The 16,248-nt window shown below is 44.0% G+C and overlaps 1 protein-coding gene across 1 annotated transcript in view; it reads left to right on the forward strand.

Annotated features, from left to right (window-relative positions):
* Positions 1 to 16,248, forward strand: part of SLC9A9 (solute carrier family 9 member A9) — a 902,549-nt gene that overhangs the window by 730,461 nt on the left and 155,840 nt on the right. Inside the window, exon 14 of the mRNA XM_040428049.1 lies at positions 13,524 to 13,603. Coding sequence (XP_040283983.1) covers positions 13,524 to 13,603 — 80 coding nt within the window. The remainder of the gene's footprint in view (positions 1 to 13,523; positions 13,604 to 16,248) is intronic.

The raw sequence follows: 16,248 nt of genomic DNA on the forward strand, positions 1-16,248 counted from the left end.
TTTGTATTCACTCAGATTGGTCTCACATTCAAGCTGCGGTCACCTGTTGGCTGTTACATCTCATTCCGTACCCAGCCGACAGCCGGATCCGCATTACATGCCTGTTATTACATGTTGTGTACTCGGCTTACAGCTGCTACTGTTACTCCATTTTTATTCTCGGGACGCACCACCCTGGTGTTCACACCTTGCTCCACTCACAACCAGAGCTGCGTTCATGCGTCGACTGATATACCATGTTTTCTCTGCTCACTGTGAGAGCTGTGTTTACACGTCCTCTGTCACAACATGTTCATACTAGGCTCGTTTCAGAGCTGCATTCACTTTTCACCGTTACATCATGTTTATGCTCCACTCACATTTAGAGCTTCTGTTCTACCAATTTCATTCTCGGCCACACCCAGAGGTGCATTCAAACTACGCTGTCAAATCATTTTTTCACTCCACCCTCAACCAGAGTTGCATTCATCCGTCTATCGATATATCAGGTTTACTCTACTCACACCCAGACCTGCATTCACACGTCCTATGCTACTAAAGGTTCTTTCCATGTCTGCTGTCACATCAAGTTAATATTCCGTTCACATCCAAAGCTGCGTCCGCATGTCTGCTTTTACATCTTGTCCTATACTCCATTCCCATACTCAGAGCTGTGCCCATACCATGTTTTTTAGGTACCACTCTCATCCAAAGCCCCATTTGTTGTTACATCATCTGTTGTACTCTGCTTCCACTCAAAGCTGCATTCTCCTGTTCATTGCTACGTCATGGTTTTACTCAATAATCTCACCGGGGCAGTCTGCACCCACCGCTCTGGTACCTCTCTCCCGACAAACATAACGGCGTTCTTTTCAGGCTTACGTTCCTTTCTTCGTGGTCTGTTATATTCCATAGGCCTACTTTTCTGTTCACCTCAGGGAGATTTTTTATTTTTTTTTGTCTTCTTTAATCCTGGTTCATATTCACTCAGACTGGTCTCCTTTAAAAAACAAAACAAAAAAAAAACCCTCGCTTTCACTACTGCAGTCCGAGTCGTCCGCCGCTTGTACACCGCCTGTACGCGTCTCCAGGACGGGTAAGCTCCTTCCCTCAGTCCATCCCCTCCACAGGGCTCCTCCAATCAGCGCTCATGTGTTTCCCTGCTTCCGGTCGCGGGGTCGGCGTGCGTTCCAGAGTAGGAACGCATGTTGAGAACCACTGCCGGACTTGTGTGTTTTGAATTACAGGTGGTGTCCTGGTCAGTACTGTGTCATTGCTGCCCAAACTTGCCGTTGCTCGCTCCTCCCGGTTCCTCTATGCTTCCTACAGCGGCATTTTGCAGATCAGGTTCACACACACTGACATCGCTCTTGATAGTGGCTTGCAGCTAAACCAGCTCCTCTATTCCTTGTTGTGGTTGCTAGGAGCTGGTCATACAGTGCAGAATCCTCACGTTGGAGCGCATGCTGGGCTGTGTTTTACATGAATACGACTCACCTGGGTTGGAAATACACAGCTTCAGCCTAGACACTATGCACAGTCACTGCACGCTGACCATTTGCCTGCCGTCATCTGTACTGATATGTAGTGGTAACAGGGCCGTTCTGTATGTGTATGTTCATTTATTCATATGCTATGTTTTTTCCTCTTTCCCACCTCATCGCCCAGGCTCGTACCTTCCTCTGTCTCCTGGATCGCCCAGGTTCATACCTTCCTCTGTCTCCTGGATCGCCCAGGCTCATACTACTTACCTCTGTCTCCTGGATCGCCCAGGCTCATACTACTTACCTCTGTCTCCTGGATCGCCCAGGTTCATACCTTCCTCTGTCTCCTGGATCGCCCAGGCTCATACTACCTACCTCTGTCTCCTGGATCGCCCAGGCTCATACTACCTACCTCTGTCTCCTGGATCGCCCAGGCTCATACTACCTACCTCTGTCTCCTGGATCGCTCAGGCTCATACTACCTACCTCTGTCTCCTGGATCGCCCAGGCTCATACTACCTACCTCTGTCTCCTGGATCGCCCAGGCTCATACTACCTACCTCTGTCTCCTGGATCGCCCAGGCTCATACTACCTACCTCTGTCTCCTGGATCGCCCAGGCTCATACTACCTACCTCTGTCTCCTGGATCGCCCAGGCTCATACTACCTACCTCTGTCTCCTGGATCGCCCAGGCTCATACTACCTACCTCTGTCTCCTGGATCGCCCAGGCTCATACTACCTACCTCTGTCTCCTGGATCGCCCAGGCTCATACTACCTACCTCTGTCTCCTGGATCGCTCAGGCTCATACTACCTACCTCTGACTCCTGGATCGCCCAGGCTCATACTACCTACCTCTGTCTCCTGGATCGCCCAGGCTCATACTACCTACCTCTGTCTCCTGGATCGCCCAGGCTCATACTACCTACCTCTGTCTCCTGGATCGCCCAGGCTCATACTACCTACCTCTGTCTCCTGGATCGCCCAGGCTCATACTACCTACCTCTGTCTCCTGGATCGCCCAGGCTCATACTACCTACCTCTGTCTCCTGGATCGCCCAGGCTCATACTACCTACCTCTGTCTCCTGGATCGCCCAGGCTCATACTACCTACCTCTGTCTCCTGGATCGCCCAGGCTCATACTACCTACCTCTGTCTCCTGGATCGCCCAGGCTGTCATCTCCTCAGTTATTCCTCCTTCTGACTCGACTCGATTTTGTTCTACTGGGAACGGGTACGTTCGGTTTATTTTTTATGTATCATTACCCCGGGTCCGTCCAGGCCCTTTTCTTCCTTTTCTGCCTGGTACGTTCAGGTCTGGTCTCCCTGCATGTCTACTATTCCATGTTTTTTCCAGGGTCTCCCGCTGTTGGCGGATCCGTCCAGGCTTAGCCTCCTATCCATTACGATACTTCCCCATGATCCGCACAGGCCCACCTACTCTTTCACACTCGTCTCACCCATGCCTGTCCCTTCCTGGTTTACTTTTTCCTGGCACTGCCAGGTCGGTCCTTCACCAGGCTACGTGGTGCGGTATTTCTGGGTCACCCCTTTTTTTTCCAGGTGATGCCAGAAGCAGATCCCGCGGGGTCCCCTCTCCCAGCCTTCAATTCCCGGGTGATGGATTAGAGTTCCTCCTTTCTCACGCCAGGAACCTGATACAACATTCCCTCTCCTCCAACACGGCCAGGAATTATCAAGCCGGCTATAAAATATATAAAGAATTCTCGGCCCCATGGCTTCGGGGGCCCGGTGACGGCTTCGGGGGCTTGGTGACGGCTTCGGGGGCCCGATGACTGTTTTTAGTCCTGCTGGGCTGATTGCCTGGTTGGTTGTCCATCTGTGCATCTGGGCTGATTTGGCCTGTATGTATCACATACATACCTGCTTCCCTAATTACCTAATAATCCATGTTGATCGCTCACTTTATGTTTTGACCGCAAACTGGTCCGGTTCGCCCTACAGCATCATTGTCATGTCTTACACAGATATTTCGTCTTACTTTAATTGTTCATGCTTTCGTTCAGGTCCTGCCAGAGGAGTAACAAGTAGGGTAATTCCCTCTAGCATTTCAGTCTCTGATCGTAGTCGATCATATCTTGCCAACCAGGTCCCCGCGCAAAGTCTTTAACTTTTTACCACGACCAGGAATTCATTTTCGCCGGTAGCTTCATTGCAATTGCATTCCCTCACTCATGGGAGGGCATAGACAGAATCTTGTATATTATGGCTTCGTAGCTTCTTTCCGCACTAACATCAGACTCCCTACAACCACGTTGAATCGAGTTTTAGACAAAGTTCAGCATTTCCTCATGGTAGAAGATTCAGATAGTAGCGTTAAAACAATTCTCAGGGGCACACAGTAGAACAACGCGTGGACCACGGCTAGCAGATAGCTGTTGTCTGGGGAACTATTCAAGGATTCTCTTCCTATCTACATAGTTCTTTTTGGCCCTCATTCCTGCATAGTCTAGGCAGTTAGGTTTCGGTCCCATGATCTCCTGAGGCTAGGGCATTGCCAGTACTCCATAGAACCAAAACTTTACACGGTTCATTTGGTTTTCGTGATCCATTTCACAACGTATTCCCGGTCATCCATTCCGCTTTGGGGCAGTATCCGCAATATTGAGCATCATGTCTCTGGCCTTGTCATCCACAAGATGGGTTGTAGGTCTCCTTCTGGCCTTGCCTCATACACCCTGAATTTTTCGCTCTAGATCCGTGACGCCTTGCAGTTGACTTCGGGATTAGTTTGCACATGCCATTCGAGTTCCTTTTCTATCCTACTTGGCTTGGTTTTTGCCCACTTATAGGCCTACCCACGACCATGGCTTAGGGCACACAACAAGCCATTTAGTCAGGTTAGCTAAGACACGCCTAGCTGGGTTAGGTTTTTCCCGTTGTTTCTCTCCCTAGGGTTCTTCGGATATCTCTTGGCCATAGCCATGACCACAAATATATATATATATAGCACACTCAACATAAGACCCCTGAGGAAGCTGGCATGATCTGGCGATACGCGTGGGGCGTATTGCCCACCAACCTGTACCACCCAACTGTCTATTTGATAAGTATTCCACTATTTTTTAATGCCATATTTTTACATTTCATATATTGTGTACTCATGTGCTGGTATATAGATGTTCCTATTTAGAACCGGATTGTTGTGTTGGATATATTTTATTTTTTTCTGTTCTGTGTTCCTTAATAAATTATTATTTTTAATCAGAGGTGCAGCTGGTGTATGCAGTATTTCTTCTTATTATTTCCTATCCTCAGAGAAAGGCCATCACTAGCTGATTGGTGGGGGTCCGACACCCCACATCCTTCCACTGTTCGCCAAGAGTCCTGGTGCCAGAAGCAGACAGTTTCATCTACTTTATAATGGACTGAGCTCGTAGCTGCAGCGCTGCTGTCATGGAAGTCACCTGAAATCTCTGGTGAAACTTGGCAACAAGTGCCCAATTCCCCTGCAGTCAAAGTGCTTATTGATACCGAAGGCTATCATTGTAGTTGAAACATATGCAAAAATCCAGGCATGTGTATAAAATATAAATAGATAAAAATTGTTACCATGTCTAAATATCCATTACTGAGAACTAGCGTTGAGCGAATCGAATCCAACAAAATTTCCTCGCTCTTCGAGGTAACAAATCTATTTCACCTGAAATAATCTAAAAAAATAAATCATGCTTGTGATGGTCTGGCTCCTGCTGTCTTGTAGAGCTTGTCCGAAATCCTGTGCATGGTGACATGTGATGTCACCACGCCCGCATCTCGAGCTGCGTGAGATTTCGTGCCAGATCTTCAAGCAAGATGGCCTGTCGGGAGCAGATTTTTCTGTAAATTTTACACTGCATTTTTGCTATAAGATGCATCTGAGGGGTACATTGTCGGGGAGCGGCGCTATCGCAGCTCCCTGTCATTGAACCCACAAGTTACAGAGAAATGTGCTTCGTCACGAATTACTTCATCATGGGAGAGCACATTTTTTTTGTAAAATTTGGCGAAGCAGCGAATCGAATTTTGAAGAGCTTCGTTCATCTCTAATACCTCAAGTATGAAACTAGTGGTGAGCGAAACAAAGCATCTGAAGTGGAATTCAGTCCAAGTTTTAGGAAAATATCGTATAAACACCAATTATGAGCCAGTAAATACTCACAAGAATCTCCCAACAAAAATCAAACTATAGGAACCACTATCCCAGGAGGGGAAAATGGAGGAGATAAAACTTAACTTAAAAAGATGCCAGTGTCATGCCAGTTAGACCTATATCCCAAAATATATATAATCAATAGGGACCCCCCCTAATGGGTCAGTGGACCAAAAGTATAGGGAGAAAAAAAATGAAAATACGTCCCTCATCTAGCAGACTCCTACCTGGCATCTTTTTATGCCCCTGCATTTACTATACTTTGAAGAGACCCTAAGTGATCCCTGATGAGTTATCAAAACGAAACGTGGCACGTCGGGAAGTGCTTTTAGGGTTCAACAGGGATATTGCCTGGTCTAGGGTCAAGTATCCGGACAGGGTCGCCCCTTTCGGGGCGGGTGATCTGTATAGATAAGCAGGGTAATTTTAGTCCCTTATTTTAGGGTTTATTAGGGTCAGATGTTCCCGCTGCCTATCTATACATGATGTTTTTGGTCACCTGAATTTAAAGCTGGACCACATGCAACCGAATAACATTTGCAGCAGAAGTACATGTATTTGAATGACACCTGCATGAGGCACCCTGGTAAGAACTTTCCAATTATTGCTAATCTCAAAAACTTGTGCCGTGTGATGATGATTTTTTGCATTATTGGATCTGTTAAGTCCTAATTCAGGGGTTGGCTAAGTATGATGCTCTGCTTAATTATTAATGGCATGTTTGGTGCAGTGCACTAGTACAATTTTTATTGATTATTATTGAAAGTTACGTTTTATCTCCTTCATTTTCCCCTCCTGGGATAGTGGTTCCCAAGTTTTAGGAAAAATTTGATTCCAAACTAAGCCAAATCTCCTTGCGCTTCATGGTAGCAAATAATTTTTTCTAAAATGGCTCCTGGAGTTGTCTTAGAAAGAACGGAAAAACAATTACTCACCTCATCCATTTTCTCGCGCAGAGGCAGTCCGCTCCTCTCTTGATTGAAAAAGACCTGCTGAAGGACCTTCACTGAGCGTGATGACGTTATTGTGCACTCCCAGCGTAAACACGTTTTGTCGATGACGTGAACTGCATCTTATACGGCACCGGAGGCTGTTTTGGAGGTGGGTACGATGCTACTTTGCATAGTACACGCCTGTAAAACAGCCTCTGGCAGCGCTATAAACCACCCATCTGTGTCCGTGACGTCACCGGGCTCACTGCTAGGTGGAAATCTTCGCTTAGCATAGTGATGCGAATCCCGGCACACATCAAACACCGCCTTGCTCTGCATGATGCACCTTGGCAAGGGGGAGGGTCAGAGTAATGTTCCGATGCTTCACTCATATGTAGTCAGGGGATAAAGAACAGCCCTGAACCCAAAGAACCTCTTTAACTTGCATTTGTGGATTGCACAGAGAACTGTGTTGACAAACAGTGATTTTTGGAACTTTTGCTGAACCCATGCAGGGATTTCCAGTACATTGCGCCTGTTTTTAATGCAGTGCTGCCTGAGGGAATGTAGATTATGAGCATCTAGTCGGCCTTTTCCCTTGTTCTCCAGATTCTCTGAATCTTTTGATGACATTATGTACTGTATGGTACATAGATGATGACAGATTCAAAGTCTACACTATTTTATATTGTGGAGAATTTTTTAGATTTTTTTTAGATGCAGTTTTTCGCAGATTGGTGAACCTCTGCACATCATTGCTTCTGAGAGACTCTGCCTCTCTAGCATGCTCTTTTTATACCCAGTCATGTGACCTAGTAGCAAATTGATACACCGGATGTATTTTATTAGTAACACTTACTTTTTCAGCTTTTTGTTGCCCCTGTCACAACTTTTTTGAGATGCGCTGCTACCATCAAGTTCTAAATGAGTTATTTTTTTCATGAAATGTTAAAATGTCTTACTTCCAACATTCCTAAAACATCCTGCCCATTTTCCACTGTGATCACACCTCACAACTCCAAGTTTTTGCCTACCTAAGGCCCCTTTCACACGGGCGAGTATTCCGCGCGGATGCGATGCGTGAGTTGAACGCATTGCACCCGCACTGAATCCCGACCCATTCATTTCTTTCAAATTAGTTTTTATTAGAATTTTCTTTTTGTAAAGTACACTTAGAACATTTAAGTAAGTTGTTACAATACATTAATAATAGGATGATTAGTTACAATTGTATCATCACCTAGGTTGTTATAACTTGATACAGAAAATAACTGGGGCTGTTCACATGAGCGGTGATTTTCACGCATCACTTGTGCGTTGCGTGAAAATCGCAGCATGCTCTATTTTGTGCGTTTTTCACATAACGCAGGCCCCATAGAAATGAATGGGGTTGCGTGAAAATTGCAAGCATCCGCAAACCAGTGCGGATGCGGTGCGATTTTCACGCACGGTTGATAGGAGACGATCGGGATGGAGACCCGATCATTATTATTTTCCCTTATAACATGGTTATAAGGGAAAATAATGGCATTCTGAATACAGAATGCATAGTAAAATAGCGCTGGAGGGGTTAAAAAAAATAAAAAATAATTTAACTCACCTTAATCCACTTGCTCGCGCAGCCCGGCTTCTCTTCTGTCTTCATCTTAGCTGTGTGCAGGAACAGGACCTGTGGTGACGTCACACCGGTCATCACATGATCCATCACATGATCTTTTACCATGGTGATGGATTATGTGATGGACCATGTGATGACCGGAGTGACGTCACCACAGGTCCTGTTCCTGCACACAGCTAAGATGAAGACAGAAGAGATGCCGAGCTGCGCGAGCAAGTGGATTAAGGTGAGTTAAATTATTTTAATTTATTTTTTAACCCCTCCAGCGCTATTTTACTATGCATTCTGTATTCAGAATGCTATTATTTTCCCTTATAACCATGTTATAAGGGAAAATAATACAATCTACAGAACACAGATCCCAAGCCCGAACTTCTGTGACAAACATACATATCTAAATGGCGGGGGATGGGGGGCTCACTTGGGCAGCTCAGCTTATGTTGGTGGTGGACCTTGTCCCAGCCCTGGTTTTATGGAGTTCTGAGAGAGACAGTAGTGTCATTGCTGTGCTCTGTGCTTTCCACACTACATTAGATAGATAGTTAGTTAGTTAGTTAGATAGCTTATGTATAATACAAATAGTTAGTGGGAGATAGTCAGCGTAGGTTAGATAGTGATATAGTGTAGCTAATAGGTTCTGCAGTCCATACAGACATAGTGCTGTGATGTCACAACAATACTTAGTGCACCAATCAGTAATATGTAGTTAGACCTGCTAAAATGTGAAGTTGAAATATGCGCATCATTAATTGTCGATTTGCGCAATCGCAAATATATTGGAGTGCTCTATCTGCATATAAAGCTATTGTAATGTTCTGCTGTGCCAACCATTTTCTCCAGTCTCAGGAAACTTCTAGCAGCTTGAAAAATGTAGCAAAAGTAACCCACGCCTGTATTGCGCACGCAAAACGCGCACATATTACATTGCCGATTTTTGCAATCAAGAAAATAATAGCAAATTCTCGAATTCACAAACATATGACGAATATGCGCGAAATATCGCAAATTCGAATATTGCCCCTGCCGGTCATCACTAGTTATGACTTATATTGTTCTTGGGTGGTTAATGTTAAAGGGGTTGTCCGGGTTCAGAGCTGAACCTGGACATACCCATAATTTCACCCAGGCAGCCCCCCTGATGTTAGCATCAGAGAGTATTATGCTACGATGCGCTCCCTTGCCCTGTGCTAGATCGTGCAGGGCACGGGCTCTTTTGTTTACAATAACACACTACCGGGCGGAGGCTTCCACCCGGCACTGTGTTCGGTGACGTCACCGGCTCTGATGGGCGTGCTTTAGCGCTGCCCTAGCTATTTTACTGGCTAGGGCAGCGCTAGAGCCCGCCCATCAGTGCCGGTGATGTCACCGGGCTTCCTGGCAGCCCCATGGAGAGCCCGGTTCCTCACCGGAACTCCTGAAAATGCCTTTGTCCTACATGATTTAGCTCAGGGCAAAGGAGAGCATCGGAGCATGAATTGCTCTGATGCTCATGTGAGGGGGGGCTGCCTGGGTGAAAATGTCAGACAACCCCTATAATTGCTAAAATGGGAAAATAATGGTCCCCGGCACTTCACACAAAGACGGCTGAGGTGGGAAATTGTATAGACCTGTGATGACTAACCTTCGGCACTCCAGCTGGGGTAAAACTAACACTCCCAAGATGTACATTTGCTTGGCTGTTCTCAGAACTCCATCGGAATGAATGGAGCATGCTGGGAATCGTAGTTTCACCACAGCTAAAGTTCCAGAGCGATTGCTTTATCCATACAAAAAAATTGTGTTTCTTAATATATTACTGGCCTTGTTTGTGAAAATAGTAATAAACAATAGTTCACATTTGCATTTTTATGTTTCTAGTAAATTTTTGACATCATTTTCCCATCATAGTAAGTATTGCACTTGTCAGGACTTCCACAGTTTATAAGACAAAGGGGCCATGATGCTACGTTAGCTAAGAGCTTTGGCTTCTTTACATGGTTTCCCTGTACATTGATACCCCTGGCCATCCATTGTGGGGCTGTGTTGCAGTTCTCTCCATGGCAGGTTCCTGCATCCTTGAAATCAGTGGGGACCTCAGACGTCAAACCTGCACTGATCACAATTTCATGGCATATCCTAGAATTATGCCATATCTTTAGAAGATGAGGACACCCCATTAAATTCATATAAAATTGTCTGCTTAATAAATTATTACTCTCTCTTCCTTTGTCACAAGGAATATATCACATTTTTTGCAAGCCAACAAGATAAAATACCAGTGAATTGTCAGATCTTATATGACAAGCGTGTTATTGAATTATACAAGTTGTCAAAAAACGGATTTGATTAAGCTTGTGCAGCATGAATAGACTAAGACTAATAAGTATGTGCAAAAATCTCATTGTTGAACAATATATTGGCAAGTAGTTAGTGTTATTACATAGATGTGAATTATGAATACAGGTAAGTGATGTTCACATTCGAGTGCTGTCCGAGTTTAGAACAGACAGCACATTGGCTAATGAGCCAATTCACATGTGTGATTTTCCGCACTGACCATCACGACATGCACCATTTACGTGGGATTGCCCCTCAAGACTCATCCATTCAAGTGAATTGTTTGCCAGTATGACCCCTAAATTTAACGAGTCTCCTGCTGTCATCTGACAGTATTGAAACACAATAATATAAAACACAATAATATAAAAACAATTGGAATGAATGCAAATAGAGGTTTTGGGAAATGTCAAATTTACATAACTGAAGTACCTTAAAGAGGTGGTCCGGTTTCAACAACTCAGGGAATTTATCTGTAATAAAGAATAGATGATTATCTAACAGATCCCACACCGTCAAGGCTCTGTTTCCCAGCTACAGGAGTGATGTCACGTCAACAACACGAGACCACTGCAGCCAAGCACTGCCTCTTCAGTACACCATTGAGGCGAGTGATTGGCTGCAGCGCCAGCGGTCACTTGTTGTCGACGTGACCTCACCACTGCAGTCAAAACAACAGAGCCCTCCTGGGAGAATAAGAGCTACAGTGCGGGATCTACTAGGTAAGTGATCATCTATTCTTTATTACAGGTTGATTCCCTGAATTGTTCGGTTTCCTACTCAAGACAACCTGTTTAATGCAAGGTTGTCAACTGTCTGTAAATTACAGGATAGTCCAGTATCAGAACTCTGATAGAAAAAATTATTCTTTGAGGCAGGAGGCACTTAAAGAGGACCTTTCATGGGTTTGTATTACCCTCTTCAAGACCAAGCTAGTTTTTACCTTAGGACCAGGCCATTTTTAACAAATCTGACATGTGTCACTTTATGTGGTAATAACTTTAAAACTCTTTTACTTATCCAAGCCATTCTGAGAATGTTTTCTCGTCACATATTGTACTTCATGACAGTCATAAAATTGAGTAAAAAAACTTCCTTTTTATTTATAAAAAAAAAACTAATTTACCAAAAATGTTAAAGTTTATAGAAAAAACCATGTCCTTTTTAAGCATAATTATCTTAATTTCACAGAAAATGCTGGTAATGAGTTCTTATCTAGAGATTTTTGTGCCCAGTGTTTCCATTACTAACCGCTGTTCTCAGAGTCAGATCAGCCTACGGACCCCTCACTGTTTTCTGTCACACGTTCCAAACCAATTATACCTGTTAGAAACTTTACACCATTATCACTGAGACCACCCTCATAGTTGTGTAAAAATAACAGTCCGAGGTCACAGTCATCCAGAAGTCACGTTACCCAAAGGCTCTATTGCACTAGCGAATCAGATACAGTGGTCATATGACTACAGTATATCACATAACCACTGAATGTAACATCCAGTAGGTTGTACATGACATATTCCTGAAAAATACCTTTTAAGAGAATTTATTGTAAATTCTGACATTGTATGTGAAGTAACCTGAAGTTTCCGGCTCAATGCTCAGCGCTGTTCTTGTGCAGCACTGGGGTTCTGAATGGAAATCAGGCCAAGGGCAACTTCTACATGCAGTTTGTGTGTCCTCCCTGTGTTTGCATGTGCCCCCTCAAAAAAACAAAGATGAGTAAATAAAACCATACTGATAGGTTAATTTGCAGTTCACCAGATATGTTTGCAGTAAAACTGAGGTTATATTTATTTTAGTAACTTCCTTACTAAAAAGTATAAGCCCAAAAAATAAGTGATATATTAGAAAACATTTAAAGGTCTTTTAAGTAATTTGATATTTTTCTAGAACATTGCTGCATTTATTGTATAGTGTACATGTGAAATAGATATTTTTATCCTGTGGAAACGTTCTGTACAACTGTAATCCTCTGCATGCACTGGGCAATAGGTAGAATAATCAGCGTTGTGAATGCAGCCACTTTCCTCTTTTGTTTTAGCCAAACAGTAATTTCCCTGATAAGTTGCTTTGTGTGCTTTGTTTTGTTGCTGCTATTGTAATCTATGTATTGTCTATTTATGTCTGATTATATTTTAGCGCATTTCACTCAATGTTCACTAGATGCCTTTGTAGCAAAGGTTGCTTAGATGGTCGGTTCCCACTCCTCTACTTTTTTTTTATCCAGCCATACACTTACATGCTGCTTTACCACGTCATTTTATTTGTATTACTCTTTAGGTTCTGTATATTTTATAGTTAATATAACTTTTTTTTTTTGTAGTTTATGCTTTGAGAACTTTTATGTATTCTAATCTCTTGTCTATGCTTTTATTTCTGGTATTGCAGTTCAGTCTAAAAGGGCATCTATCTATCACACTTCCAAGTTGAAAAGGTGGTGTACCCGCTTTATTCACCCCCCAACTGCAATGTTTCAACTCAATACAATGAGGTCTTTCTCAAGCAAGAATGACCGCATTGTGTTGGCCTGACACCTTGCAGTTTGGGGGGAATAAGGCGAGTTTACCACCTTTTCACCTTACTGGGAGTGTTGCCTCTTTTTTGTCTTTTTGATATCTTTGGACCTTGAGCCAATGGTCTTTGATAGATTGCTCCCAATTCTATATTGACAGTCCTGTTCTTCTACTTCTCTTTTTAGTATCTATCTATCTATCTATCTATCTATCTATCTATCTATCTATCTATCTATCATCTACTTTGGCAACATCTTCATTGACTTTCTTTGCCTGTGTGGTTTTCTCCTGAAATCCATTTTGCTCTTACACTCCTAAAACATATTTATTAAGTGGCGTAATATGAAATTGGTTGTAGTGTGTTCATGTGAGATAGATTAAAGATACTCAGTGTAGACTGGGAGTGATGGGAATGAGCACAATCTGTCAGGAGCTTATATACTGGCGCTATACTGTACGAGCATTGAAGAACCTTGGATCATTACCGGAATCAATGATCTATTGTATATGTTTTCTTCAACAGAGGACAGAAAACCCCACTGAAGGTTCTACCAAGGAAGAGAGCGCCCGGCTGTTCAGAGTATGGTATGGTTTCGATCACAAGTATCCTTTGTATTATTGTAGCTTCACCTTCTTTAAAAACTTTGTAAATGTGTCTGAAATCGAAGGGTTATCTCATCATATTGGTAAGATTTGCCATAACTTTATGATTTTCAAGGGTCCAACCATTTGGACCCCCACCTATCCTGAGAAAGAAGGGGCCACAGCACTGGTTTATCTTTGCTTCCCCTTAAAGGGTTTCTGTCACCCCGCAAAACTCATATTTTTTTTTTTGGATAGTTAGATTCCTCATAGTGCGATATAGGAGAATATAATGCTCTTACTTACTTTCATGCGGCCGATTCTTTATAAAACGAACTTTTATAATATGTAAATGAGGGCTCTACCAGCAAGTAGGGCGTCTAATTGCTGGTAGCTGCTGCAGAAATCCGCCCCCTCGCCGTGTTGATTGACAGGGCCAGCCGTGATCTCCTCCTCCGGCCGGCCCTGTCAGTAATTCAAAAATCGCGCGCCTCTGGTCATTCGGCGCAGGCGCTCTGAGATGAGGAGGCTCGTCTCCTCAGCACTCCCTCAGTGCGCCTGCGCCGATGACGTCTTCTCTTTCGGTGATGTCACTGAGGGAGTGCTGAGGATACGAGCCTCCTCATCTCAGAGCGCCTGCGCCGAATGACCAGAGGCGCGCGATTTTTGAATTACTGACAGGGCCGGCCGGAGGAGGAGATCACGGCTGGCCCTGTCAATCAACACGGCGAGGGGGCGGATTTCTGCAGCAGCTACCAGCAAGTAGACGCCCTACTTGCTGGTAGAGCCCTCATTTACATATTATAAAAGTTTGTTTTATAAAGAATCGGCCGCATGAAAGTAAGTAAGACTATTATATTCTCCTATACCGCGCTATGAGGAATCTAACTATCCAAAAAAAAAGAGTTTTGCGGGGTGACAGAAACCCTTTAAGGCACTTAACTATATTTTTTATCTGTATGTATTCTTTGTGGCTAGCACCCTGACCTATTCATTTCTATGGGACCATGCACACATTTGTATTTTTTGTAGATCCACATGGCCACTCCGCTGAGGTACTGTTCTGGTTTCTATTGCGGACAAAAATACGCTTTTCTATTGATGGAAGTGAAAAAAATGCGGAATGCACACGGAAGGTCTACGTATTTTGCAGATTCATTGTTTGGCCAAGTGCATGAAGCCGTAGTGTTTTCCTCTGCACAGCAAAACTTTTGTTGGGACCCCAACGATCATAGAATGATGGCATACCATAGCGATATGCCTTTACTTATAGAGGTTTCTGAGTGTTTTGTGCTAATTTCCTGTCCTCAGGATAGGTCATCAGTATCTGATTGGTGGAGGTCCGACTCCCAGCACCCCCACAGATCAGCTGCTTGAAGAGTGCCGTGGCCTCCTCGTAGCTTACCCTCTGCCAATGAGGTCATGTTCATCAGTCACATGGCCTAGGCGCAGCTCAGCCCCATTCAAGTGAATGAAGCTGAGCTGCGATACCAAGCACTGCTGCTGTCCAATGGACGCCACTGTGCTGCGAGTGCCACAGCCTTTTCAAACAGCTGATCAGTGGGTTTCTGGGAGTCGGACTCCTGACAATCAGATACTAATGAGCTATGCTAAGGATAGGTCATCAGTATTAAACACTCAGATAACCCCTTTAAATATACCAATCCGCATCTGTGCCTGGAGTTACCCGATGATCTGGAAGCTCTGGAAGTAGTAGGTTCCTGTGTAGACCCTGCTGATGTGGATATTGATTTGGATATACAGCCTCAGGGCTCATTCACATGACCATATGAATGGGTCCGCATCTGTTCTGCAATTTTGTGGAACGGGAGCCGACCCATTCATTTCAATTTGGCCCCAAAAGATGTGGACAGCACACCGCATGCTGTCCGCATCCGTAGTTCTATTCCGTGGCCCCGCAAAAAAGAGAGAGCATGTCCTATTCTTATCCGCAATTGCAGACAAGAATAGGCATTTTCTATGATAGTGGCCGCCAAATTGCGAAACGCACACGGGCCGGTTTCCGAGTTTTGCGAGACTGCAAAACACTACGTTGTGTCAATGTAGCCTAATGATGTACGTACATGCTCTGGTTACAGTTTCTGTACAAGATCATGATTAACTTGTTCCTGACCATGTAGTAAGTCAAGGACTTAACATTTTTCAATATGTTGGAATTTTGCACTTTCTCTGCTGCAGTAATGATATTTGTGTGGTTCAGTTTATTGTAATGTTATCTACATGTAGGGGGGATTTTATTTTACTCCTTGCAAAGAATTCTTGCTTTAAAAAGTCGCGAAATAGGATTTTGCGACTTTTTAGGTTTATTTGTGCAACATTTTGTATTTTTACTCCACTCCAGTCCTGAAACCAATTAATATTGTATCTTGAGGGACCACTGTATATTGATGGCCACTCCTCAGGATAGGCCACCAATATCTGATTGGCGGGGGTCTGACATCCCTCACCGCCACTGATCAGCGGCTGCACAGCTCTGTCCATGGTGTAGTAGAAGATGCTGGTTATTGAGTAGCATAGCCATCTCCAGCCACTACAGTGGACAGATCTTTATAGTGCCTATGTCCAGCAGCAAAGCTACTATAGATTTCAGAATAATTTCTGCTTCAGCTGTAAACTAGTTTATGACTAGTCACTTCCAAAAAATT

Source organism: Bufo bufo, chromosome 4 (assembly GCF_905171765.1).
Source record: "Bufo bufo chromosome 4, aBufBuf1.1, whole genome shotgun sequence".
NCBI classification, from domain to species: Eukaryota; Metazoa; Chordata; class Amphibia; order Anura; family Bufonidae; genus Bufo; species Bufo bufo.